Source organism: Gordionus sp. m RMFG-2023, chromosome 4 (genome assembly GCF_954871325.1).
Source record: "Gordionus sp. m RMFG-2023 chromosome 4, tfGorSpeb1-WG-v2, whole genome shotgun sequence".
Lineage (NCBI taxonomy): Eukaryota > Metazoa > Nematomorpha > Gordioida > Chordodea > Parachordodidae > Gordionus > Gordionus sp. m RMFG-2023.
This window is the reverse complement of record NC_088778.1, coordinates 8,924,076-8,951,199: the sequence shown is the minus strand read 5'-3', so window position 1 is coordinate 8,951,199 and position 27,124 is coordinate 8,924,076. Positions and strand designations below refer to the sequence as shown.

Below are 27,124 nucleotides of genomic sequence, written 5' to 3'. Positions count from 1 at the left end.
ATAAAAGAAATATTTTTTTTACCTATTGACTTATTTAATTTTTTCTTTCTTTTTCTACTATTTAAAAAAAAATGATTTAAGATTATATATTAGATACTTTCCCGTTCATTCATTTTTCTTTAATCTCGTGATCGCAAATTTAATTAACAAAAAAAAATGATAAATAACGTACATATGTAAATTTATTAAGTATTTTTTTTTATATTTAAATAAATTTGACTTAATTTTTTATTTAATTTGAAAAACAAAACTTTTGATTATAAATATTTTTGCAAGATGATAATTATTCTGAAATCCATCAAAAAGAAAGAAATTATTTTCCATTTATAAAAAAATATTATTGACTCATTCTGCTAAATTGTAATTAGGTAATCATTATTTTAATTTTTTAATATAATTTATACATTTTTTAGAATAAACCACTTGACTCCAGCCCTACCTAACCCCTGCCATTTTTTTATTAAAAAATGTAAATTAAAATGCATTTTTTATGGTTATTAAATAATATTTGCTTAATTCTAGCTTTTTTAAAAAAATTAGAGTTTTATACGCTTAAGTTGTGTTATTTCTATTTATTAATTTATTCTGTTTTAAAATAGGAAAAAGATGAGTACAGGACACAGCCTATTTGACTAAAAGCAGAGAAATTCTAATTATGATTTTCCTTTAATATAAGTGAAAATATTGATATCTATTTTAATTTTATAAGAATTTTTATATTTAATTATGATCACGGCCCAATTTTCTAGGCTCGTTTGGTACCTATTTTTAAAAAATAACTCAATCAAAAACTAAGCTACAAGATTTCCCCAATAAATGTCAAGCAAGCCTTTCCTCTGCTGAAAATGTCCCACTTGGTTTGGCAAAAACAATAGAAATATAGAAGAAAACCTCTAAATATAATTTCTCATTTTACTGGAGTTATTTTTTTCGCAAAAAATTTTTTTTATTAAAATTTGTGAAACATTAAATTAATTTTTTAAAATCTTATTTTTAAAAATTAAAAGATTAGATTGTTATCATAAAATAAAACTTGCAAAAAAAGAATTAATCTTAAAAAAAATTTGATAACAAATTTTTAAACAATAGCTCGCATTTCTTATCCCTTCAGAATTTGTTTATATTAAGTTCCTTTTTTTAAGAAAAAATTAAATTTTGAAAACTAACTTTTATTTTTATATTATTTTTTTATTATAGCAAACATTTATATAATAAATGAAAGAATAAGATTTAAAAAAAGGAAGAATAGCACATTTCAAAAAAAATAAATAATTACCAAATATAAAAATGTAGAAATAATAATAACATAGCAATTAATCATATCAAAGTAGAAAATTAAAATCTTGGTAAAAGTTTATTATACCATTTTTTAAAGAACACTCCCGTAGTTTTGTTAAACGGCTCCTTTTGAGCCGATTTTTAAAAACGACTAACTCAATGTTGAGAAGAATATTACGCGAGCTATTTTTCTCATAGATGGTAGTAAGGTCTAGACATCTATTATCGTAATCTGAGGCTTAGTCATTATTTTTCTGGCTAAAATATTGAGTTAGCCGTTTAACAAGTTGGACAATTACTAAAATTTTAGCAGTTTAAGCCATTTTTAGCCGGTTAAAAAATCGACTAAGCCAAGTTTTACACCGAAAACTATCAATTTGACCTTGGAGAACTTTCTTAAAAAGATAGCAGCTCAAATTTGAAAAACACTAATATAAATTAAAATGCCTTAATGTTTACCGATTTTCTCCGATATACCCCGAAGATTGGAGTCGTAGCTTACATTTCGCTCTCACCCAACTATAGTCATGAGTCTCCATTTAACCGCCAACTCCACACTGGAATATATAAAAATAAACAGTTTCTTAATCATACTTACATTATGTCGTAAATTGAGATAATATCTATTTTAAAGGGTAATCCAACATGTGCAAAGTTACCCATATTTGTGAATTTGATATAATTTTACTGTTAAATTTTGAATCCCCTTTTTAAAAAAATATTATAATATATGTACTTTTCGTATAAATTTTGTTTTTTAAAAAAAAATACGCAAGGACTTTGCAAATTCTGGAATAAATTTCTGCCAAAATCATTTTTTTTCAAATTTAAAAATCACTATACAGTAAGCTTTTAAAATTGGAATCCATATGGATTCCTTATTACAATTCGAGACGTACAAAACAAAACATAATTCATTAATTAAATTACATACTATATTTTCCAAGTTAGGACATTTTTTCTTGAGTAAATCACTATAATAAAATAAATAAGGGAAGAAAAACAAAACAATTACAATCTGCCTTTTTAGGTTTGGTTTATAGAAAAATAAGACCTTATTAATTTATTATATTTTTTCAAAAATAAAGATCATTATTATGCCAAAACCAAGATATTTTCCGTTTTTTTTTGTTTTTTATTTATTTTGGAATAAATATTTTTATCAAAAACAAAATAAAAAAATATTTTTGCTCAAATTTATGCAATAAAATGCTTTTATCATAATTAATAATTAATCTAAAATTTATCACAATTATTATATCATAATTCATAACCATTAAAAAAATATAATCTTATTTTATTTTTTTAAAAAAAGGATGCAACTTCAGAAACATATTGTGTAAACAAGATTAATTCTACCTACGACGAAAAATGTCAACTGTTAAAGGAATATCCTCTTCGATAGGATACCTGGCAACCACATCGACAATCGTCAAGAATCTGCAATCCTTTGCAAAGAATGATTCCATTTTAAACTCCACCATTATAGAAGAGGAATTACTGCTGGATCTTGAGGAGAATGTTGAAGGGTTCAATAAGGAACGATTGATTTGGATATTAAATCTCATCGTAACTATTATCATATTTGGTTTCAACGTGGTTTTCTTGCTCGTTTATTACATGTTCCCTCGAATACGCAATAAAAATATCAATTGCTTGGGAAACAGCCAATCGAATCCAGATATAAACAACGATGCAGAAGGCAAGCGAAATATCAGGACCGCAGACGATACTGATGTTTTTTTCAACACGCATTTCAAAAACGCTAATTTAAAAAAAAACAGCGTCAATTTAAGAGGAAATACTGTGCTAGCTCCGCATTGGGGTTGTCCAAATCAATGCTGCTTGCATCTCACTTGGGGATCCTTGTTGTTTTTATTGGTAAAGGTAACCGTGGATATATTTTTCTTGAAGGTGAGATATCTAACATCTTCCATAATGATATTCTCTATATTCCTGTTACGTTTGTTGGACGCCACGCTTGTTTTCAATAGCGTTTATTTGATGTTCCTTTGGTTCAAAACCGTCCTAAACTCAGTTGATATCAACGATCGTTCTATCAGGCTCTCATTCCAATCCATATTGTGTTACAGGTTCAGGAGTAGGCCTACCAGAGCAGTTAACGAATCTGAACTAGGCAGGAGAGTTACCTTGATCCCGGAATGGGTTACCAAATTTTTTATTCGAAGTACTAATAGATCTACTTGTATTCTCTCTGCGGTATACGGAGCAGTATTGGCCGTAGTTATAACTTTGGTGTTCAACATACGAGGCGACCACGTGTATTTTCACGAATACCAAGCCGTCAAATACAGTCTTTTGATCCAAACTTTCCACGTCACACTTAATTTGATCCTCTGGGGAACTACTCTTTACCGTTATAATAAATTGAGTGCTTACTTCAAAACCAAAGTAAATCTGAGCAAGAACGTCAAAACTATCAAAGATATCAGCGAGTCATCCCCTACATCCAATAACGATGATTCACTAACTTTACCTTATATTGTTAAAGCGGGTGGAGTTAACGCGACTGATACATATATTGATAATTCGAACCCTATTAACTTACCTTACGAAAATCTGTCATATTATTTTTGGATATCTTTCGGAAACTTCATGGTTTATACTCCCTTTCTATGGTTTTACCTGATAGCTCTTTTATTCAGGCCTAAGTTTCTGTACGAAATGCTCAATATGCAAGGCTTAATTGGATTCTTGGGCACCCTCTTCGATATAGGAGCTTGCATACCCGTCTTTGTGGCCTCTTTCCATGATAAATCTCTTAGATTGTCTTTCATTGATTTCATATATTGTCGCTTCGTAGGCGGTCGAAAATCTGGGAATATGGAGCTCATTAATTGATTTTACTTATTTATTAAATCCTCGATTTCTCATTATAACACGTATTTCTAAAATTATTTCGCAATATAAATATTAATCATTTTGGTATCTTGCCTACTTCATTAGTTTTTTTAAAAAAAAAAATACCATTAAAATTATCTTTGTACATTAATTATTATTTTTTATTATATTTTTCGATTTTATGATAATTATTTTTAATAAAATATTACTTATACTTGTATATTGTATATTAAAATAAAATTGCATATCGTAAAGTTCCAAAATGAATATCATTAAATTAAACAATAATTGAATGGAATTATTAAGTTTTGAGGGAATTTAACCAAAACTGAACCAGAGTTTGTAACAAAATCGGCAAAAAATCTTTTGAAGATCATAAAATTGAAAAATTTTTTTTTACAAAAAAATCTGTGATTTCTTAATGAAAGATTTTTTATGCATATAAAAATCATAAATGATTTATAAAATATTTTATACAAAAAAAAATTTGGAATTTCATTTAAAATTTGATCAAAATGTTTTTTTTTTTTATCTTGAAGAGCAATTCAAACTTTGTGTTAAACCAGTATTAGTCGCTTATTATTTGCCTTGTCTGAACTACTAGTAATTTTGTAACCCAATCGAGACTATAAAAAGGTATAAGCCGTTTGAACCTTTTGATATCCTAACTAATGTTGTTAAACGGCTCTATTTGAGCCGATTTTAAAATAAGAAAAATATTGCTTAAGCATCGAAATTTCAATAGATATCAAAACCTTTGAGCCATCTATGAGCAAAATCTTTAGGCTTGCGTAATATTTTTCATGGATAAAATATTGAGGTAGCCGTTTTTAAAAATTGGCTCAAAATGAGCCCTTTAACAACACTAATCCTAACTATAAAATATTATTTTGATATGATACAAGTCGTCAATATTTTTGTACATTTTCGAATTTCCCCTATAGTTTCCCCAATTTTTATTTTATGTTTTTTGATCAAATAATCAGGATTTTTATTTTAGAAGAATATTTTTTTCCACTTAGTTCACATATCATAGTACTGTTTTGTTTTTTTATTTATGTTCTTTTTCGATAATATAATGTAATGTTTATCGGAAGGAAATTTTTTTATCTGAAATATATTTAAATTTTTTTTATAATAACTGAAATAGGGATAAGGAGTAGGATTAAAAATAAAGGTAGGGTCAACTTCATCTTCTAATTTTAATTCAACTAATTATAATGGAAATTTCTGAAAAATAATTAAGGAAATATATTGATAATTTTTATGTTAAATTGTTCATTTTCCATAATGCAACTTAAATAATTATTTCAATCTATAAAAACAGCACAGTAAATGAGAAAGGATTTAAAATATAATAACCGAAAGATAAGATAAAAATAAAAATTTGATCCTTATTAATCATGGGTGGACAAATATAAGAGTGGAATGTATTATTGATTTTATTATAGCAATCCCAAGTTCCATTTTCTATGAATTAATTGAAACAGGAATATGCATGCAGGAGAATATATATATCTAGTGAATGTATTATTAATTTTATTATAGAAATCCCAAGTTTAATTTTCTATGAAATAATTGAAGCAGGGACCAATATGCATGTAGGAGAATATATATATCTAGTGAATTTATTAAAGTATCTAGAAATAGGAAACACAAAAATTAACATTAAAAAAAATAATGCAGGTCATATCAAATCAGTTCCCTCCTATTTCCCCTCACAGTTAGATTTTGGAGTCAGAGGTGGGTGCGAAGTGACCTCACATGTTGCGCGTATTTTTATAAATACTGAGGTGGATAAGGTTTCCTGCAAGTTAGACTTCAGAAATGCCTTCAGCAGCATTCATAGGAACTCACTTTTATTATCAAGGGAAAAAGTTTCTGGCAAATTAATATAACGCCAAAGAAATTTTGAAATCGATATTAATCCATAATATAAAATGTTTATTTTGTGAATATGATAATAAATGCAATTTGGAATATATACGCTATAAGAGGTAAGAATAAATATTATAAAACATAAATTAATAAACATAAAACAGTAAATTTTTTTAAAAATATTTTAACCGGCATCTGATTTTTTTATCTGGGAGGGGTGGATTTGTGCTCTCGCCTCCCCTGTGTTCACCAATGATTATTATATAGTCTGGATAATTGCTTTGAGACCCCATTTAACTGAAATCTATTCCTTCCTTTACTTTTGAATAAGAAAAAAAATTATGTTGGTATTGTAAGCTGGTATTGAAAAAAAAGGGGACTCGATTTGTTATAATGAGAAATTCATTGTGTCATTTATGTGGAATATTTTACAACAAATTCTAAGTATATATTTCCATTCAAAGTTATCAAACTGATCGATACTCTTTTTACGCTTAAAATTTATATTAGAGGTGGAGCTCTATTTATTAAAATAATTGTATGTTAACTTAGAGCCTCTCAATTCACACAGACCTATGCAAAAGTCGGAACAGCCAAAATTAAACTTAGTGGGGTAGCCAAATTTTGTTTCTTAACCATTTAAAAGTGATTGTAATTACAAAAAGAAGAAAATTATTTATATTATAATATAATATATTGAACAAATATTACTCATATTTCTAAGCTGTATATTCAAAAATATTTTAGAAATGACTTATAAATTTCCTTATTTTATGATTTTCTAAATCGTAGATAAATTAGAAATTTTTTTTATAGTGTCGCCAAATTCATTTTTTGCATCCGCCGTCTTCTCACGGCCCTGCACACACATATATTTAGGAATAACAAACTACAAATATGCCTCGCTTAAGTTTTTTAGTCATATAGTGTCTTTTTACAAACGAAGAGTGCCTTTTAGTATTAAATAATATTTGACTAAAGAAGCTATAAAACATTTTATTTTTTTAAAAATACTAATAATATTAAAAATTTAGCATGAATATTTTGCAAATATTTTTTATTTTATTAAAATATTTTAAAATGAGAGCGTATTTAATTATAATGAAATATACTGGACATAATGCAGATACCTCGGAGCCACTTGGTAACCATAAGTCTATTATTGAGCCTTTTGCGGTTTAATTCCTTTTTACACATCAGTTTTTAAGTCATAACTCTTATGGGTCCGCATAACCATTCATTCGCGTACATTTTTTACCAATTAAATTGCAATATCATGAATTAGATCTAGCTATACTTATTGTTAAAAAATAATATTATTTTAATCATAGGCGTAGCCAGGATTTTCTTAAGGGGGGAGGGGAATTAAAAAATTACTGGGGGCTTCGCTCCCGGACCCCATTTTGGGTGGACCTTCCCCGCTTTTGCCCGGTCTTAAGCCGGGTTACCGTAGTCTATATAGTCATAAAATATTTTAACAAGATAGGAGGTTAATTTTAAAAAAAAATAAGCCTGGAACAAAAAGTATGAAATATATTTTTATTAGTTTATATAAAATATAATAAATAACTTGTATTTACATTAATATAAAAGCATGGTAATAATTTATTCCAAACAAGTATAAGAAATTTATTTATAAAAAGTAAGTAGACATATAGTTGATATTCCTCTATTATATAGAAATAGTTACAAAATACTAGGTAAAATTCCACTTTTACAGACATATTTATATTACTGTTAATATTTTATCAAATTTTATTAATCAATGCTCTTGATAATAAATATAGCAACAATTTGCATTCAATTATTTAACGCCATCTATTTATTTCTAATAAAAAATGATATTAAAAATTAATTTTTATAAATTTAACCCACAATGTCTTTAAAAGATATTTTCATGTCCTTATCAATATTTCATAGTTTTCTGTAAAATATATTATTCGCTATATTGGTAAAAATTACTTGATTGTCATATGATTATTGATAAAATTAGATATACTGTAAATCTACGACATATAATATTCCACTGTTTGTATTGTGCTTTAATTTTTTTATTTAATTTATGATTTAATTTTATCAATAGTTTTATAATTATATTTTACTTTTATTATGATAAATTTAAAATTACTCACATAAAAAATTATATTTGATATATTATTATATTATTTAGTAATTTTATGGATCTATTATTAATAATTATAATCAGAGACCTGCAGAGGTACCATTTGTACGGCCCGGCCCGGTCCAGATTAAAAAATTTTCGGCCCGGCCCGGATTTTTTTTTCAAAAATTTTTTACGGCCTGGCCTGAATATTTAAAAAAAATTTTTGGGGCCCCGCCCGGCCTAGATTAAAAAAAAAAATTTTTTTAGGCCCGGCTCGGAATTTTTAAAAATTATATTCGACCTGGTATATTCAAAAAATTTATTATTTCGTATTTTATCATATTTTTCGGCGAGTATTATCATTTAATAAGCATGTATATTAAGCTAATGTTGTTAAACGGCTCGTTTTGAGCCGATTTAAAACGGCTAACTCAATATTTTTGCCAGAAAAATATTGACTAAGCCTCGAAATTTCGATACTATATGTCTAGACCTTTGCTCCTTCTATGAGCAAAATTTCCAGGCTTGCACAATATTTTTCTGGATAAAAAACTTAGTTAGCCTTTTTAAAAATCGGCTCAAAACGAGCCGTTTAACAACACTTATTTTTTTTTACTAAACAGATATTTAGTATATTACAAATACTATGTATTTATAAAAAAAATAAAAATGATATTTTTAATAAAAATTATAACATATATATTATATATTATATAATAATGTCTTTAATCCTTTGCGTATTTATTCCATGGCAGGGAAACTATATTTTTATTATGTAATAGATACTATGAGTGTTAGCTAGTGTTAACAAACATTATATTAATCATAACTATATATAATCATTATAACCATATCTAATTGACGAATATAATAATTCATGTTGTATAAATTTTTTAAAAAAATACGGCACGGCCCTGCCTGGTATTTTTAAAAAAAAATTCAGACCCGGCTAGGGTTTTTTTAAAAAAAAAATTTTCAGACCCGGCCCTGGCTCTGATTTTAACACATTTCACTTTTGTCTTAAGATTTAACTTTGGCTTATATTTCATTTCTTAGAAAACATTTTTGGTTCGCTTTTTTTATATATAAATGCTTATTTCTAAAAATATATAAATTATGATGAATTTTAACTGTAAATGCATTACCGCAAATGTCTATCGCAATCAAAAGATTTTTCCATGAGTGTATATTTTTTCAAGAATATATCAACACAAAATTATTATTGAGAATTCCTATTCCCGAATATTATAGCAAAAATCTTATATCTATACATATTCGAAAATTCTTTTGTTACCTCGATTTTACTGCAAATCATTACCTCAAATGAATTTTCGCTACTACCACAAAGAATTCCCTAGACATTACCGTGAATGAATTCCAATAGATATATTACCTCCAAAAGTGCTTAAAATCTATAGTGTCTCAAGGTCTTTGTTTGATTTTAGTGGCGGAATAGCTATAAATAGACCTGATTGTCGCTTCGCCCCCGCCAAACTTTTTTGGTTATGTTATGGCATTGATTTAGAATTGGCAGTTACTATCTAGCTTAGATAGAGCAATTAGCCATCCTCAAATGAATATAGGAGAAATCTCAATTAAAGGGGAGTATATTAAAAATAACATCGACAGCCATGAAGGCCCTATGCATTAATTAATTCATTGCCGGTGAATGGAAGTGGAAGCGGATGCAGGGACCTTGGGAAATATTCAACCGAAAGGCGGCAAGAATTCATGGTTTAATGAGGCCATTTTCAATTGATGTGCCAAATTACAGTAGTCTATTACATTTCCTAGATTTATCCATCTGGTGAAAAGTTTAAAATTCAAATCAGGATCATTTATAGGGAAAGGAATAGCTCACGCTTGGATATCTCAATTACTATATTTTTTGATCTTATCTTAGATAATGTAAGACAAGTTTTGAGAAAAGAATATGTGGGGAGGCCGCATATACCTGCAGGTATAACACTGAAGAAGGTTATTTAAACATCTATAGGCTGGTGACAAAGGGTTGGACAGAGAAACATAATCTAAACCCGAGAACTATATTATTATTAATTACCTTTAGAGGGGGGAGGGGATCTGACCAAATTATAATCTAAAGTAAGAAGGTAAGACTAAATGATTAGTACTTTTATCTTGAAAATGTAAATAGTGAGCATTTGAAATTTATTATTTGTATGTTGAAGTAGGGGTGATTAATATGAGAAACCGTTGTCTAAAGTTTGAGAAAGTTCAAGTTAATTGTGGGTTGGAAGGGAATATTTGTGTTTGGGAAATATAAATAATCTAGTTATTGGAGGGATAAGAATTTAAAACTCAAGATATCTTTTTTTAATTTTTTGTTATTATTATGATTAATAAATTATTTCATATTATGGTTAGGTCCGTCACGTATTTTACAACTCTGTTAAACAGTAGTGATGTAATTCTAATATGTTTTACCATTGAAAGATGTTGGTGTTTACATTTCTGATAATATGGGCTAGGAAATGTATCCTACTACTTCTTTTTAAAGCTAATATTTATGGGGGAATATTTAAACCTTTTACAGCTTGTCTTTAGAAATGACTCTAGGATAGAAGATAACGTTTGTTAATAAAAATCTGCAACTTTTTCGCCAGAATACAATAGGATAGGGATAACGCTGGAATTAAATATTCTTAGCCTGGTTCTGCTAACTACCTAGATCTCTATATTTTAAAATATTGTAATAAACGGTTGAATAAGAGATTCTTATTTTTTGTATGCTGATTCCCCTAGATTTCCATTTAATGTTTGTATAAAGCAGCATTGGCGTTTTTTCTAAAGATCACCCTTGTTCCTAACTTTATTGTCTATGATAAACCCGAGGTTTTCAAACTTTGATAAATTTTTATCTCTACCAATTATATTATGAGGCTGTCGATTGAGGATGCGTGGCTTATTGGCAGGACCATTGTTTTTTGTAGTTTATGTCTAGAGCAACTTATTGACTAAAATAATGGCGTAATCAGATTGCAGGTTTCTTCTAAATTTATCGCGATTATAACTATTCGCATAAAATATAAACTGTTTACCAGATGGTATGTATTACAATACCTAAATCTATAACTCGTCTGAACAAACGCGTACGCAGGATTTTGGTCTGGGGAGGGGATAATAATTTTTTTTATGAAATATTATTGTTATTTAAAAATATCAAGCATAAATTTATTAGGACTAATAACTATTTCTAATACACAATTTTAAATTAAATGAATTATAAAAAAATTATATATATAAACCGGCACATAAAAAACTATAAAATAAATGTGAATTAAAAAATATAAAGTGAATATAACCACCTGAATCACTTAAATGACCCAAAATAGAAATTTGAATTTTTTGAGCATTTAAAATTATGTAAGTAAAAAATTTTAATGTTGAAAATAGAAATATTAATACACAAAAAGTTTCTTAGGAATAATTGTATTTTGTATTATATTTACAATGTAAAATCCAATCTCGTTGGGATTGGGCTAATTTTTCAATTACTCATACTTGATTGGCTTCAAATGCCTATAAATATTTAAAAGATCCAAACCATTCAATCCACTTTCAGAAGTTGTACTTCTTAGGTATGTTTTCAGAGAACTGCAGGCCCGGTTCCCGGGCTGGACCGTATTTTAATTTTTTAAATACACCTGGGCAGGGCCCGAAATTTTTTTAAAAAAAACACCCGAGCGGGCCGGAAATTTTTTTTTAAAATAATTATCCGGGCCCGGCTAAAACCAAATATTTAAAATTAGGTATAAAAATCTAAAATAAATATAATTTATTTAAAATATCCGTACGGGCCCTGCAAATTGTATCTCTGCAGGGCTCTGTTATTCTTCATAAAAAAGAGAATGTTCTCTCATTAGTTTACTAATGTGAAGAGTTGCTAATATATATAAATTTTAATACATTGGGAATAAAATCTAAAATGTGTTTGAAATTATACAAAGCATCCATAGCATTTTTTTATATTATATCTTAGTTAATCTTTTTAACATAGTTATTCAGCTAATAAGGCATCAAACAAATATTATTTTTTTTCTATCACTGTCTGAAAAAGATTGGGAAGCTGCAGATTAGTAAGTGCTGCATGATGAATTAAAAACCATTCATTTATTATAGTTTTATAATACTTTTCTACTGATCTTATACTAATGTTTTGACGATGAGCTTGCCTCTGCAAATCGAGTGAGACAAATATTAGCTCTCCTTTTGACTCAACAATAACATATAAAATTGAAATTCTTTATCAACATTAGCCCTGATTTCCTTGAGTTCTAATAAAATGCTCTCCGCTATTCACATCTTCTTAATCAAGTCAATGCCATGTTTATCATAAAATAGTTGTATAATTAAATAATACATTCTAATGAGAAATTTTTTTTTTAATAAGTATTGAATCCAACAATTTTCTTGCTTCTGAGGAAATATTTCTTTCAGGCCATTGTGATATTTCAGTAATAGCATTAATAATCGGTTCTTCTAACTCCATAAAAGTTGTTACTGCTTGATGGCGGAAACTCCATCTCGTTGGATAAGCTTGCACTTTCTTTCCCCTTGCTTGACAAGGAGTTTCAGAAAAATTATATTTGACTAGAAATATGAAAATGGTAGTAAATCGTAAATATTACGCCACTAGATATTTGAAAATAATAGGTAAATATTACGCCAATGAAAACTTGAAATCGAAATTAATTAATAAAATAACTTAATAAATGAATGTGATAAATAAATGTAATTAAATATATATTAAATATGAGATAGGAATAAATATTAACAAATATAAATTAATATAAACATAAATATTTTTGAAAAATATATCCGGCATCTGCATTTTTTAGCTTTGGGGGGGGGGAGGGGATTTTCCCCCTGATACACCCCCCGCCGCGTACGCTAATGCGTCTGTAACTAGGTTATCGCTCAATATTTTATTTATAGTAATATGGATAGAGGAAAGGGCAACCCCTTTCCTTATTCTGAAAGGTGGTGACGTTTTATTGTTAAATTGGTATATTCCACAAGTCCTCATACATTATATTATCAATCGCTCTTTTAAATTCTATAAAGAAGAAGAAAAAGGGAAGTTTATATATGTCACATATCTGAATAATTACTTTGAGTTTAAGATTGGCAGCATAATATTTCTGTAGGGGCGGTATGCCCATATATATTTTTAAAATAATCCAAATGTGAAGTATGTAAGTTTTCAGTAGCACGATAAAAATTTAGATATAAAAAATGTGAAGGCTATGGTCCTATAGTCTTTAAAGACTTTGATACCCAGTATATTGAATAACAACCAGTAGCTATATTGATGTGATAGGTTTTTTGGAGTAAATATGCTCATCTAATGGTCTACCCACAAGGTCATCTATTCATTTTGATACGTTATTATTTTATTCTCCAATCTGATTAAAAGTAGTTATTTGAAGATATTGGAACTGCAGAAATATTAAAGATTTTTATAGGCGTTGTATAACCTATTTTATTTTACGTCGCATTTGATCTGATGAGCTTTCCTGGGAAAAAGAATTTTTCTGTAACTTCTTTGCAATCTTTACAGAGCTCTATCAAAAGTGCCTCTCGACTTAGTAGAGTATTTTTTTTAACTGTCTCTGAAGATATCCAATCTTTTCTTTAATAGGCATAGTCAAAATTTTGGTAAGAGGGGGTTTTATTAGGTGGGGTTTTACCCATGAATATTAAAGGTGTTTAAGCTCACTTTTATAGGCCTTTAGGCTTTATTAGGTTTTATAAAAATAATTGGGGGTTCTCGTTTCTTTTTATATTAAAATGGTTTTTTATAAATTTTGAATATAGTTGTCATTTAAAAAAGTTATTAACTTTGTCTAATTTGTTTTTAAAATTCTTATTTATATTTTAGTGATAGGGAGCGGGTGGGTGTGTGAGAATTTTTTTATTAGCTTAAAAAGATATTTACAAGAGGAAGCAAATTTTTAAGAAAGGGGGGGGGGGTGGCGATAATTTTTTTTTGTCACATCTTTAGTTCCTTTGCAAAAATAGTTACCTTCAAAGACCTTGCTTGCCTCATTTACTACTCCAATAAACAGCACCCAATATTCCTCATGCAATTTATTCTCAAAGATGTGAAATGTGAAAGCTTCCTGATCCTGGCTAAATATTTGCAAGCAATTTTATTTTTTGGTATTGTTGTGATGCTCGATTTGGGTCTAGTTTTTAAGGGCTTGATTAAGATTATAGATAAAATAATATTATGTAAACCTGTAAATTTTGCTCACAGGTGGGAGAAATGTTTGGCCCTTTATTTACCATTTTTTGAGGCTTACATATATTATTTTGGCTAAAAATAATCAGGCCGTTTTAAAAATCGATCAAATAGGGCTTTTTAACAACTCTACTATGGTACTTGTATTTCTAATTTAAAACCAAATTTTCTGGCTATTTGAGGGCCTTTGCCTTTTGGTTACCTTTTCCCACGCTTTCTGGATTATGATGGCCCTAATTATTCTATTATCCAAAGTATTAATTAATTTTTATATTGATCAGATGTTTGGATAGAAGATAGGTTTTTAAAGATTTTATGATAACAATTCCCGAATTTTGTATATATATAAGCTGATGTGTATTATATTATAATTAAAACATTAAAAAACTATGTATCTACCGACGTAAAATAAAGCATTAATCATAATTGAAAAAAAAAAACTTTAAATTAGGGTAAATAATAAGGCATTCACTCACAAATAAATTTAAATTATTCCAGCTAATTGATCAATAATTTATTTTAGATATTACATGTATACAGGTACTAATATTTTGATTTAAATTATTTAGTACACATTTTGTGATTTTTGATTATTTTGATATTAAAAATGTTTTGATTTGAAATTTATTTATAGAGATTCTTGTATAATTAATTTAAAAAGGCAATATAAAATTTATACTCCTAAGTTTTAAAGAATATATAAATGATAATCTATTACTTTATGCAATGCTTGAAAATAGGATCACAAATTTATTATATTCATTGTTTACCCCTATTTAAAAATAATCAAATTGGTATTGGCAGATACCCTCAATTTTTTATACCCAAAAAAGATAATTAACCTTCATAAATTAATTTTATAGCCTATTTTAATATGGTTTCATAATTATTTATTAATATTAGTTCCTGAAAACCCAACCCACTAGACCAACATGCGGGATAGTTTGAGCCAGAAATTGTATTTTAAATTTGGGCTGGCAAAATTTTATATAGGTGGGTTGATACAATTTTGAAATATTTTTGTTGCCATTTGAATTTTATGAATAATTTAGATAAATTTTATTACTTAAAAAATTATTTCTTACAACACACAAAATAAATTAATTTTAGGGTAGTTTTTGAAATATATTTTGATGTCCAGTAAGTTCAGGAATATGGAGGTAATTTTCTATAATAGTGATTTGGATTGAAATTTTTTTTTAAAGAAATTTGAGATTAAGTCAAGAAATTGCATTTCTACCTATTTATATGGTTTTACTCAAAATAAATTGTCTATAGCAGGTATCTAATTTATATAAATGTTTAAACTAATAAGAAAGAAGGTAGCTATTGCTAATTTTTTTCTCTTATTTATTTAATTTTATAAAGTTGACAATAAATCAATTAATAAATGATAAATAAAAATAAATGAGTATTTTCTTTTAGTTATTGTTATCATTATCTTGTGAATTAGCTGATTACATATTTGTATCAGTGGTATGTGTTAAAAAGTGCTACTGATGCATCTCTTATAATTGCATATAAAACAATTTTTGAATTTTTTTTAATTAATATATTTTTTTAGTAAATGCTTTAGGTTATTGCCTTTGATTATTATTGAAGTATCTTCAAATTCTTTTTATTTTAAGATAATTGAAATTAAACTAAGGTAAAAGATAACCTATAAATAAGATTCTAATCATATGTTGTCAGCTGAATATTATAATAACTATTCTATACCCAATTATACCCAATTTTTAAAAATATATTTTATCAGGAGGGCATTTAAAAAATTTTAAATGCAGATCATAATGTAATAATGCAAATGAATGATAATTATTACTAATAATTATATTTTAAAATTTTTTTTGTTAATTGTTAAAAAAAATTGGTTATAGAACACTATAAAACTCAGCCAACGATTATTATATTACCATATAATCACTTGACTTATATATAAGATTTAATGCACTCACTAATAGCTAAACTTGAATACTTCCATTTTGTTAAAAGATATTTAAAAAAATAAATATGTTTAGCCTTGGCATTCATTCCTCTTACATGTTTATTCTTTTCATTTGTGCTCTTCTTCATTCCTTTTGGCGTTTTCTTATTCCTGTACCTCCAAGCCATCTCCTTGCACATTTACAGACGAAAACTCAAGTAATACTTAATAACCCAATCATTTTTTTTCTCTTTTGCTTATCTATTTATTTATTAGATATTAAATAATCATTAAAAAATAAAACAAACATTTTTAACATATCTTTCATATAATAGTAGAAGTGGTCTCTCTATTGATAAGCCAATATCACTTTTTATATTCGGTCAATTTGGTTGGCTTTTTATAAAGGGACCATTTTTCAAAAATCGATTTTTAGTTGGTTTAATTGGATTTTTTCTGGGTTTTAATCGATCTTCTTAATTTACTATTATTATTATTATTACTGAGTAAGGTAATTGATTTATTTTTTAGCCATTCTAGCCAGCTAAAAACGGCGAGATCGAGTTTTTAGCCGATAATCATAACATCACCCTTTGGTTTTTTTTAAAAAATATAGCTCAAATTTGAAAAAAGGAAAAATAAATTCGAGCCTCAGTGCTTAGCGCATTTTCTTCATCCCTCATTCATAGTTAACGCAAATTCATGGTGAAGAATACAAAAATACATGATGTTTTGTATACTTCGCCGCGAATTCGCGCTAGTTGTGAATGAGGGATCGGTATACACGACTGAAAATTGAGGCCAAATTAACTGATTTTTAGTTAATACCCAAATATAACAAATTATAACGAAAAATTTAATAATTTTTGTTGGAATGGGAAGGGAACTAAGAAAAATAATCAATTTTTTTTTACTGTTCAAAAATAACTTATCATTCGATTTTTATTCATAAATTTTTAATACCATACTTTCATTCATAAAATAATAGTTAATTTTTTTTTGAAAGAAACTTCTCATATTGAAAGTTTTCATTTATATTGGATTTTAATTTCAATAACAATAACAATAATAATAATATTGATTAATAAAGAAAATACCCTTATCTGCCAAAATAATAATTTATAAAAGAAATCCCTAAATCCATTTTTTGGCACAGGGAAAATATTTTACTATCAATAAAATTTACCTTCTGAAATAGTTTACTTTTTTTTTACTCCAAACTTTATTTGAAGTAGTTCTTTTGCGTCCACACCTAAAATCATAATCCCCCTAAATAAATTTACTTACTGCTTCTTTTAAAAGGATTTGAAAGATTTTAATACCCCCCCCCCCCCCCCCCCATTCTTGAATCGAGAAGCTCTACTTTTTTGTTCAAATTTAAAACATGAATATCAACTTTATAAAGTTTTATATGAATTTATGTAGTAATAGATTGTAGCAAAATATTTAATATTTTTAATTTAAAATTTGATAGGGTCCTCTAGTAAAAAATAAAAATACAAGGACCATATTATTGTTTAAAATGGGATTCAAAAAAGAAAAAAAAATGTATTTATGTTCTCTTAAATATTTAATTTTTTTAGATTAAATGAACCATTCTCCAAAAAAATATGGAACGCGGCTAGGAAAATCATAGCAAATCTTTGGCTCTTGCACGCTTCCATATGGCATGGTATAATTTATTTTTTTAAAAAAATTACATAAATAAATAACCCATTATTATGTGGTATAATTTTTTTAGTAACACATGAGTGAGTGTACAATTTTAATAGCATATTTGTAGGTATAGAATTGTAAAAGAAAAACAAAAATGAAACTGTATAGCAAAATGTAAAAAAGGGAAAAAAAACATGCTTTAAATCATTTTAACGAAATTTAAGTTTTTTTTATTATTAAACAGGCGCGTAACCAGGGGATGGGGCATCTCAAATTTGCCTGTTCTCGTAAATATAATTTTTAAGCTAATAAAAAGCCCACCATCAACCCCCTTTTCACATGAGATTTATACAATATATCACTATAACCCTGCATTCACAGTTAACGCGAATTCGTAGCGAAATATACCAAAAATTTGAAAATAAAATTAGTAAAATTTTTTAACTTTTTTAAAATAACGACTATAATCTAAAAATTATTAGAAAAAAAAGTGACAATTCAAAATTTTTTTTTATAAAAATCTAATATAACCAAATGCTTACAATAAGTGGACTTAAATACATACTTCAGTAAAATTATTGCAAAAAAAACCACCTAAGCAAAATCCTGGATACGCTCTATGTAATTAAACTACTCAATTTAACAAAATGAAGGAGTTTAAAACCTATCCAACAAATATATTGGTAAGGTTTTATTAGAATGATTGATGATATTAAAAAATTTCAAGATTGGTTTAATATATTTTTCATATGGATTCTTAAGTATAAATATTAATAAAATTTAAAACATTCTCTTATTTATTCGTTTATGGTCTTTTCCCGAAAAAATAGTGTTTTCATCTAATTTGTAATTTATTTTCAAAAAAAACACAACTTAATACTTACTAAAAATTAATTTTTTTTTCCGCCAGAGTTTGGAACTGTTTCTGATTCTAAATATTTTTTAAACGAGATTTTTTTTTATATCGGTTCTTGTATTTAATTCGGTTCTACTTCCGGTTGCAAAAGTTAATTTCGATATAAAGAAAAAAAAATTTTTTCGAAATATTTAAAACATTTTAAAAATAAACTAAAAAAATTTGGATAATATTTAATTAGTTGTACTTTTTTTTGTTAGATCCGATTTTGGAGGTTTTGGATTGGATAAATAATTTTTCTGATTATTCTTGTTTAGTGCTGTCAAAACCTTTATTTAGCCGATTTAAAAAAATATTATCGACTCCTCGAGATTTGGGCAAATTAGGGAGGACAAAATTTTTGCCATCTCAATGCCAAATCTTAAGGGTTAGGTAATATTTTTTTGGCTAAAATCTTGATTTCATTCTTTTTTATAAAAAGGTCAAATCGATGTTTTAGACAACTTGTTACTTAGGTTATTTAAAAAAAATCGCCGGCCATGTAGGAAAAGAAAAAATAATAAAATGATTCGCAAGAACGGATAAATAATTCCAAAAATTTAGTTTCTTTAAAAAAATAAATATAAACGTAAACAAAGGTTACGAAATTTGCGGTCTCGAAAATATACCCAAAAATAAACCCGCCATATTAATACTATACCACGGGACGGTTCCGGTCGATTTTTACTATTTCGTTACGCTCATGTCGGTAGATCCTGATAGGAGGATATCCGTTATAGGCGATAAATTCTTATTCAAAATACCCGGTAAAATATATATTAGACTAATTCTACTGGCTCATATTGGGCCTTTGGAGATACAATAGAAATGAGGAATAGGAAATGACCCATTAGAAACGGATTTTTTGGATCAGCTTGACGCTAGCACGTAGTTTAAAAAAAACCCAAATAGAAATCGTTATGAAAAAACCTGTGAACGAACTACGTGTTTACAAGTCGATGCAATTTTTGAAATTATACTCATTTTATTATTTTTTTCTTAAAAATATTAATATTTAAAAAAAATTAATCCCTAAAGGTTTCATATTTCGTGAAATTTTAATATTTAATTTTTTATTACGATGTTGCAATAGACGATAGATATATTTTTTAAGAATATTTTTTTTATCAGGCCTGGCCATTCTAATGCGTCTGTTTTACGTTCACCCCGGTACGTTCGAATCCTGTTGCCAAGATTTGAGTGACAACAAACTGCTTATAATTTCACCGGGTGGAGCTAGGGAGGCCGTTTTTAGTGACGATTACTATAGCCTGGTTTGGAACCACAGGTCCGGTTTCGCTAAAATCGCGCTCAAACAAAACGTTCCCATCATACCCGCCTTCACTCAGAATATTCGGGAAGGATACCGAGTTGCTACCTTTGGATTAAGTATTTATAAAGAATATATATTTAATTTACCTATTTTACTTGGGTGGGGGGCGTCAAGAAATTAATCAGGTATAAAGGATAATAAAAAATAGAAGACAAACGATTACGAGCGGAGCTCAAGAAAAACGGATTTAAATATTTTATTAGTTTAGTTTGATATCGATTTGTTAATTAGTAAATACGATTATTTAGTCGAAAGTTTTCTAGGAGCTCTGAATTTGTAGTTTAAATAGTGCTAATTAATTAAAGGTTATAGTGCCAATAAGAATGGCTAAAATAAATGGATATGTTAGCGTTAATGTGTTTTTTAGCTTTCAATCATTTTTGAACGCGTTTTTTAAATTAAAAAAAGAATTCCACCATACTTTTGATTTTTTTTAGAGAATACCATGAACTTTTAAATTTAATAAAAATTTATATTCGTTATTTTTTATCTCAAAAGTTAACTGCAAATTCTTCGAGCGGGTTTTTTAAAATAGTATAAATATTGGATTGGTGGCGGGCGGGTTAAGATAAGTCGGTGAATTTTAAGTATTTTTTTGGGCGAAATGGGCAGAACAGGTTTCTATTTATCAAAAATCTTTTTTTTATTTATTTCATAATATAAGTTTGTTTATTAAAATAAATCAAGAGCCAAACCAGCCATTAAAACATTTTGAGATATTTAAACAAATTTTTTAGTTAAATGGGTTGGTTAGGAGATAAATTTAAAAAAGACAACTATTGGTTGACGGGCGTTTAGAAAAAATATTTAAAAAACATATAGGCAGGCTTGTTGTCTAAAACCCGCCCATTCCAGACCTCTAGTTTAAATTTACGAATAAAATATAAATGCTCAAAAATTGTGAAATTAAATATGTATGATAATTAGTGATTTCAGTTTCATTGATATTTTTCTTTATCATATCAGGGCATATCACCATCCATCACTAGCAAAATAAAAATTTATTCCAATAATCAAACATTACATTTTATTCATTTTGCTTTTTAAATACAGTGTTGACCAGATTTGATGGAAAACATTTCCATGTTTTTTTATATTATTTGAAAATAAAATTATTTGACATGCAAAAAAAATTGTAAAAATACCATATTTATATATTCTTATCAATTTTCACAAGCTAATTTTATTTAAAAACGAATTAAAAAAATATGGAAATGTTTTGAATGAAATCTGCACAACAGTGTAGTATATATTTTAAAAAAATTTGCTTAAATTAATAATGTTACATAATTTTTTGGTAGGATCATTTTTGAGCTATAATTACCATTGGTTATCAGTCAACAATTTTTTAGCCTAAAAGCCATAAAATTATATTAAATACTTTATTTATAACAATTATTAAAATTATAAAGAAGAGACTTTGAACAGGTGTAAGATTAGAGGTCTGCAATGGGCGGGTTTTAGCCAACAAACCGGCGCACTCTTTGTTTGAATTTTCTAACCAGTTCGCTTGCCCATAGTTTTTTTTTAAAAATTAACCCTCTCGCCCATTTAACTAAAAATTTTGCTTAACCCACCCGCCAAATATTTAAAAATTATTTTAATTACTGGTTTGGCTCTTTATTTATTTTAATGTATTTTTAATTAAACTTTTAAAATATGCTATATTGTGAAATAAAAAAATTATTAGTTTATAATCACAGTGTTATGATGATTTAATGAAACATATTGACGATTAAATTAAAACCCATCCATATAAAATTATTTTCTTTGCAACAATAATTAAAATAGCACTTTTGAAAATTCTTTTATTACTCCTTTTGTTATTTTAATTTATTTTTGCAAAGAAAATAATTTTATATAGATGAGTTTTAATTTAATCGTCAATATGTTTCATTAAATCATCACAACACTGTATAAGTCTGTTCTGCTCATTTTGCTCGAAAAATATTTAAAATTTATTTATCCATCGTTTTAAAAATATCTTCTAACGTTCGCCACAGCCCACTGTTGAAAAGCTCGCCCGGAGAATAAGCGGTATTGTAGACCTCTAGGGAGGATCAGTCATATTTTGAGGTTAAATAAGTTGGAGCTAGTGTTGTTAAAAAAACCCGATTATTTAAACCTAAATAATATTATGTAAGCCTAGAAATTTGGCAAATAGAAGTTCAAACCTTTCTGCCATCTTAGAGCAGAATCTCCAGGCTTACATAATAATATTTTGGCGGAAATCTTAATCGGGACGTTTTTAAAAATCGTCCATAATCGTGACGGAATGCAAAAGTTCCAGATTTTGGAGAACATACGATTAAAATTTTTTTAATTCCAGTTCCTGGTTATCAGAAAGCTCCGAACATCATTGATATTCCATAACATAATTTTTAGACGACCCCTTTCAATTTTTACTTAATTTAGTTTACAAACTATTTACGTGACCTATATTTTGGGCAAAATTTTAACCTCCTAGCAATTATACTTTTGTAGATATCAGGTGTATGCAATAAAAAAAATGAAAGAAATGGTTTTTTAATGAGTGTCGTTTTTCATTTAATTAATGATGGATTAAAATCTACACGGTTATAAATAATATTAAAATAAAGCATATATTTAATATTTTTAGAAAATTAAATTTAAAAAAATTATTTGGACATCTTTTGTTCAGAACAATATTTAAAACAAAATATCCCATTTTTTTTATCAATCTTACTTATGAAAAGGTTTTCATGTAGATTGATAAAAAATGTTTCTTTAAAAATCGGAGCGACATCTTTTTATGTATGAGGTTTTTTAAAAAAAGATGCCCACAAAATTTTAAAAATAATTAATAAATTTTATTTTCTAAAAATATTAAGTATATGCATTTTATTTAAAATTAAATAGCCGCAGATTTTTTATATTTATAAAATTGTTTATAGAATGGACCCAAATTTAAAAATAATCACTGAAAAGGTTAGAACTCGTGAGTTTGAAACCAAAGAAATCACAAATGGAAAATCTGAAGTATGGAAGAAATTCCTACTTATATTTAATAACAGGGTGAAAATCAATTTTTTTTAAGTCGGACTCGGGTCGGGCTGAAATAAAAAATTGCGCGGTGGGTTTTAGTTGTGAAAAAATAACTTTGTAGGGTCCTAAATATTACTACAAATACACATTACATTTTAATATGTAGTTTTATTAAATACTCAAAAAATATTTTAATAAAATCATTAAAAAAAGATTTTTAACAATGTTTAAATTAAAATTTGTTTTTATGTGATTATTTTTGTAATCATATAAGAAATTATGCTATGCGTTTTTTTTAAACATTTATTATTTTTATAAAATTATGATTTTTAAAAACTAGGGCAGAGTTATGTCCATATATAACAAAACCTGAGCCAAATTTTTTTAAAAATAAATAAATTTAATCTAATTAGCTAATTGGAAAATGACATAATGTTTAAGGATCATTTAAAAAAAATATGGTCAAAATTATTTAAAATGAAGAATCTTAAAAAATCCTTGTCTTGACTAAAAAATTTGATCTCTAAGATTTATGTGTTTATTAAGGCTACCTATGATGTGAGTATACCAGATCTTGAAATGCTCTTCATAATAATGCTCTCTGAATTTTTTCTGTGCTCAAACAGGGATTTATGATCAAATTTTACCTAAAATTCCAATTTTTTTTTGAATTTTTTGATTTTTGAAAAAAATCTTCAGTAAGCTTTAAATAATATATGTCTATTTATTATTCTTTAAATTTTCATTACATTCATTAACCTAGTTTTTTTTCTTACGTTTATTATAATTTTGTATTTTATAATTAATATTATTTTATAATTTCTACTTTTACAAACAAATATAAAAGAAATGAAGTTTTTTTGATAATTATTTTGAATTGTTAAAATTGCATCATAATATTTCCTTATGCTAAAAAAATTCTCAAATTTTGAATGCAAAAAGTATTAATATTAAACGCGTAAATTATTTCCGGTTTTAATTTTTAATATAAGTTAAAAATGTAAGCCCATATCCAGCTTCTATAAAAAACATGCATAGCATAATTCCTTTCATAGCTTATCTGATTTACAATGTTTATTTATTGCAAAATAACATCCATTCCACAATAAACAATTTTTAAATATAAAAATCTTAGGTTATTTAATTGTGAATAGATCTTAGATAAAACAAGAATTATTAAATGAAAATATTTCATAACTGTTATAACAGATTAATTTTGATTTTATGTTGGTTAAATGTAGAATATGATGTGTATTAAGTAATAGAGGTTTAACCAGTCACAATATAAATCACACATAAGTAAATTGTTAATTAAGAAAATAGAAATTACGTAAATTAAATATATGTCAGAAGCTGAAAAATGGAATGGGATTCCCATTGACATTTCGATGAAACAAAATAATTATTGAGGATATTTCTAATATTTAATTTTCAGGCCTTGGTTCGGGCTGTCTCTTAGAGCCCGAGAAAAAAGTCTTAAATGTCCAGGCTCAGGTTGGGCTTCGGACAGTCCTTGTAGAACTCTAGTAATACTCAACTACCATATTAACGAATTAATTTATGTCTTTGAGAGTCTAAAATCAAGGAGGGGGATTTATATTTATTAAGCCAGATTTTTTAAGCATTAGAATTTGTATTTTTTAAAAATCATCAATTTGATGAATAAAATAATAAAACATATATGAATTTTTTTTGAAATATATTTTTTACTTAATTTTCGGTTGCACTTAATTTCTTTATTTGCCAATTTTTTAAAAAAAAATATATACTCCCCGTTCTTCTATAGCGAAAATGTGTCACTCATACGCACATCGTAATTTATTTATTTACCGACAAGATGCAACATAACAAATATATATATATATGTGCTTAGCCTATATCTATATTTTATGTTTGCATTCTTTAATTTTTAAACTTTATGGTTTTTTAGGTAAATGATTAAAATATTTTAATATAGTACTTTTTTTTCTTTATAATATTATATTGGCCGGATATTATTTCTTACTACGAAATGTAATTCTACTAATTACGGGTGTGTTTTATTACGGAAATAAATAATTGATAATGAAAGGCTCCATTTTTATATTGTTTTACAATTAAAATTTATTTATTAAAAATACGTCGGGCTTAAAAAACGACCAGTTTTCGAGTAAAACTTAATGATAATTTTACCAATTTTCACGATTCCATTTGAAATGCATTATAGGCGTTTAAAACCGTCAATTTGTGCCCACTGAGAAAAATCAAGTGGTAATAATTATAGCCAGTTATATTATCATAACCGAAGTTCGAAAAAATATCTTCAAAAATTTTTTTTTAATTAAAACTTTTGATTTTATCTTTAAAGATTTCTATGCATGAAAAATTACAAAGATTTCATTATAAGATTTTTTTTTAATTTTAACATTTTTGGATATTTAAATTTGTTTTTAAAGTATGATTTTCGCTCAATAATTTTTCGAAGGATTTTTCTCAAATATAATCATAACATAAATACTTAGAGATAAAATTTTGTTACATGATTACTTTTTAGGTATATTTCGAAAGTTTTACGAAAAGTACAGGTTACCTCTGATCCCCATATACGGGGGCTTTCCAGTCAAAATGAAAACTTTTATAGGGGAACCATTGTACCCAAATCAAGTATTTCCCTCGTTCGCCGATGGAAATGGAGACGCCATTAAAACTAAGTATTACTCTGCATTTTCGATTTATATTAATTAACTTTATAATCAAATATTTCGATAAATTTTCTTTTATAAAAAAAATTATATTCCGTTGTTAGGTGAATGAACATTATTCATAATAACGAAAGTATTTAGTTGTGAATGATTGGTAGTTTATACTATAAATAACCATTTCGCTTCTAACGTTTAATACCCATCTAAAAGTGAATGGCTACGCGTCATCCGTTTAAGATTTCTCTAATGTTTTATTGTTAAAAAACTTTGTTTACCAATCACAGTAGCACATAACCAGCAGAAAATGATTTTCTTTTACCAGCTATTCGAGACCTGCATTTGGGGCATATCAGTTTTACTATTTTTTTTCTTCTCCTACATTTCATTAATTATTTTTCTCCTTTACTCAGGTTCAATGATTCGGATTATATCGAAAAATTTGTTAACGCCTCGAAAACATCCCTAGAAAATTTGATAAAAGCCCATCAAACCTTACCTGGTAACATATGGAAAGGTTTGGCTCAAAGATTGACGGATAAACCATTCACTCTTGTAACTACTGATAAAGTGTTTGACAAATCCCATCTAACCAAAAAAATTTCTTGAAAAAGGGAACTTATCAATAATGAATTATACTTCTAAATTTTAATTCGAAAATGTGACTTAAGTATTTTGAATTTTTTTGTATATTAATGTAATGATATCATTATTTCTTTTTTAGTTGGTTAGAATTTACTAGCTTTAAATCAAAAAAATATGTTTTCCTTTAAGTGTAATATGGGGATAAAATTAATATTTGTAAAATGACATTCTTATTTTTATTAAGAATTATTTCTAGCTTTAGTCAAAAAAAATTTTTGATTTTAATTATATTATTTAACGTGTATTTTTAAAATTATATTAAGTTCATGAAACTATGATTTTGATTATGTTTTAACAAAAAAATAGAAATATATATATTATATTATTATATATTAATATATTAAAAATCGTGATTTTACCATAGACCAAAGAGAGAAAGTAATCTCAATAAAATAATCATATCTAGCATAAATAATATTTTACTTTTGGTATCATAATTATTAGAGATCTGCAAAAGTACACCGGCCCAAATGAGCTTATGGCCGGGGTTAAAATTTTAAATAATTTACAAATTACGGCAAGGAACACCGACAATATTTTTCTTATTTGTCTGTAGAATGATATAAAACTCAAAAAATGAATTTCCTTATTTAAATAAAT

General features: G+C 26.8%; 3 protein-coding genes across 11 annotated transcripts in view; 2 read left to right on the top strand and 1 right to left on the bottom strand.

The window, feature by feature from the left end:
- Positions 1–2,294, bottom strand: part of LOC135928986 (uncharacterized) — a 28,024-nt gene extending 25,730 nt beyond the window's left edge. For 5 of the 9 annotated variants that reach the window (XR_010572440.1, XR_010572444.1, XR_010572445.1 and 2 more), the window contains exons 1-2: positions 2,213–2,294; positions 1,738–1,984 (exon numbers count right to left, since the gene is read on the bottom strand). The gene's annotated coding sequence lies outside the window, so the exon portion shown is untranslated. The remainder of the gene's footprint in view (positions 1–1,737; positions 1,985–2,212) is intronic. The other 4 variants (XR_010572441.1, XM_065465465.1, XR_010572442.1 and 1 more) reach the window with 3 other exon arrangements.
- Positions 213–4,354, top strand: LOC135928987 (uncharacterized). Its single transcript, XM_065465467.1, has 2 exons — positions 213–368; positions 2,594–4,354. Exon 2 carries the CDS (start codon positions 2,650–2,652, stop codon positions 4,138–4,140), a length of 1,491 nt encoding a protein of 496 aa, XP_065321539.1. The 5' UTR covers positions 213–368; positions 2,594–2,649; the 3' UTR covers positions 4,141–4,354.
- A 10,510-nt stretch (positions 4,355–14,864) lies between these two features.
- On the top strand, positions 14,865–26,772 carry LOC135928044 (DGAT1/2-independent enzyme synthesizing storage lipids-like). Its single transcript, XM_065464366.1, has 7 exons — positions 14,865–14,927; positions 16,406–16,529; positions 17,895–17,983; positions 19,462–19,629; positions 19,994–20,251; positions 25,735–25,891; positions 26,293–26,772. The coding sequence occupies exons 1-7, from the start codon at positions 14,918–14,920 to the stop codon at positions 26,486–26,488; spliced, it is 1,002 nt and encodes a 333-aa protein (XP_065320438.1). The 5' UTR covers positions 14,865–14,917; the 3' UTR covers positions 26,489–26,772.
- Positions 26,773–27,124: the final 352 nt, after the last annotated feature.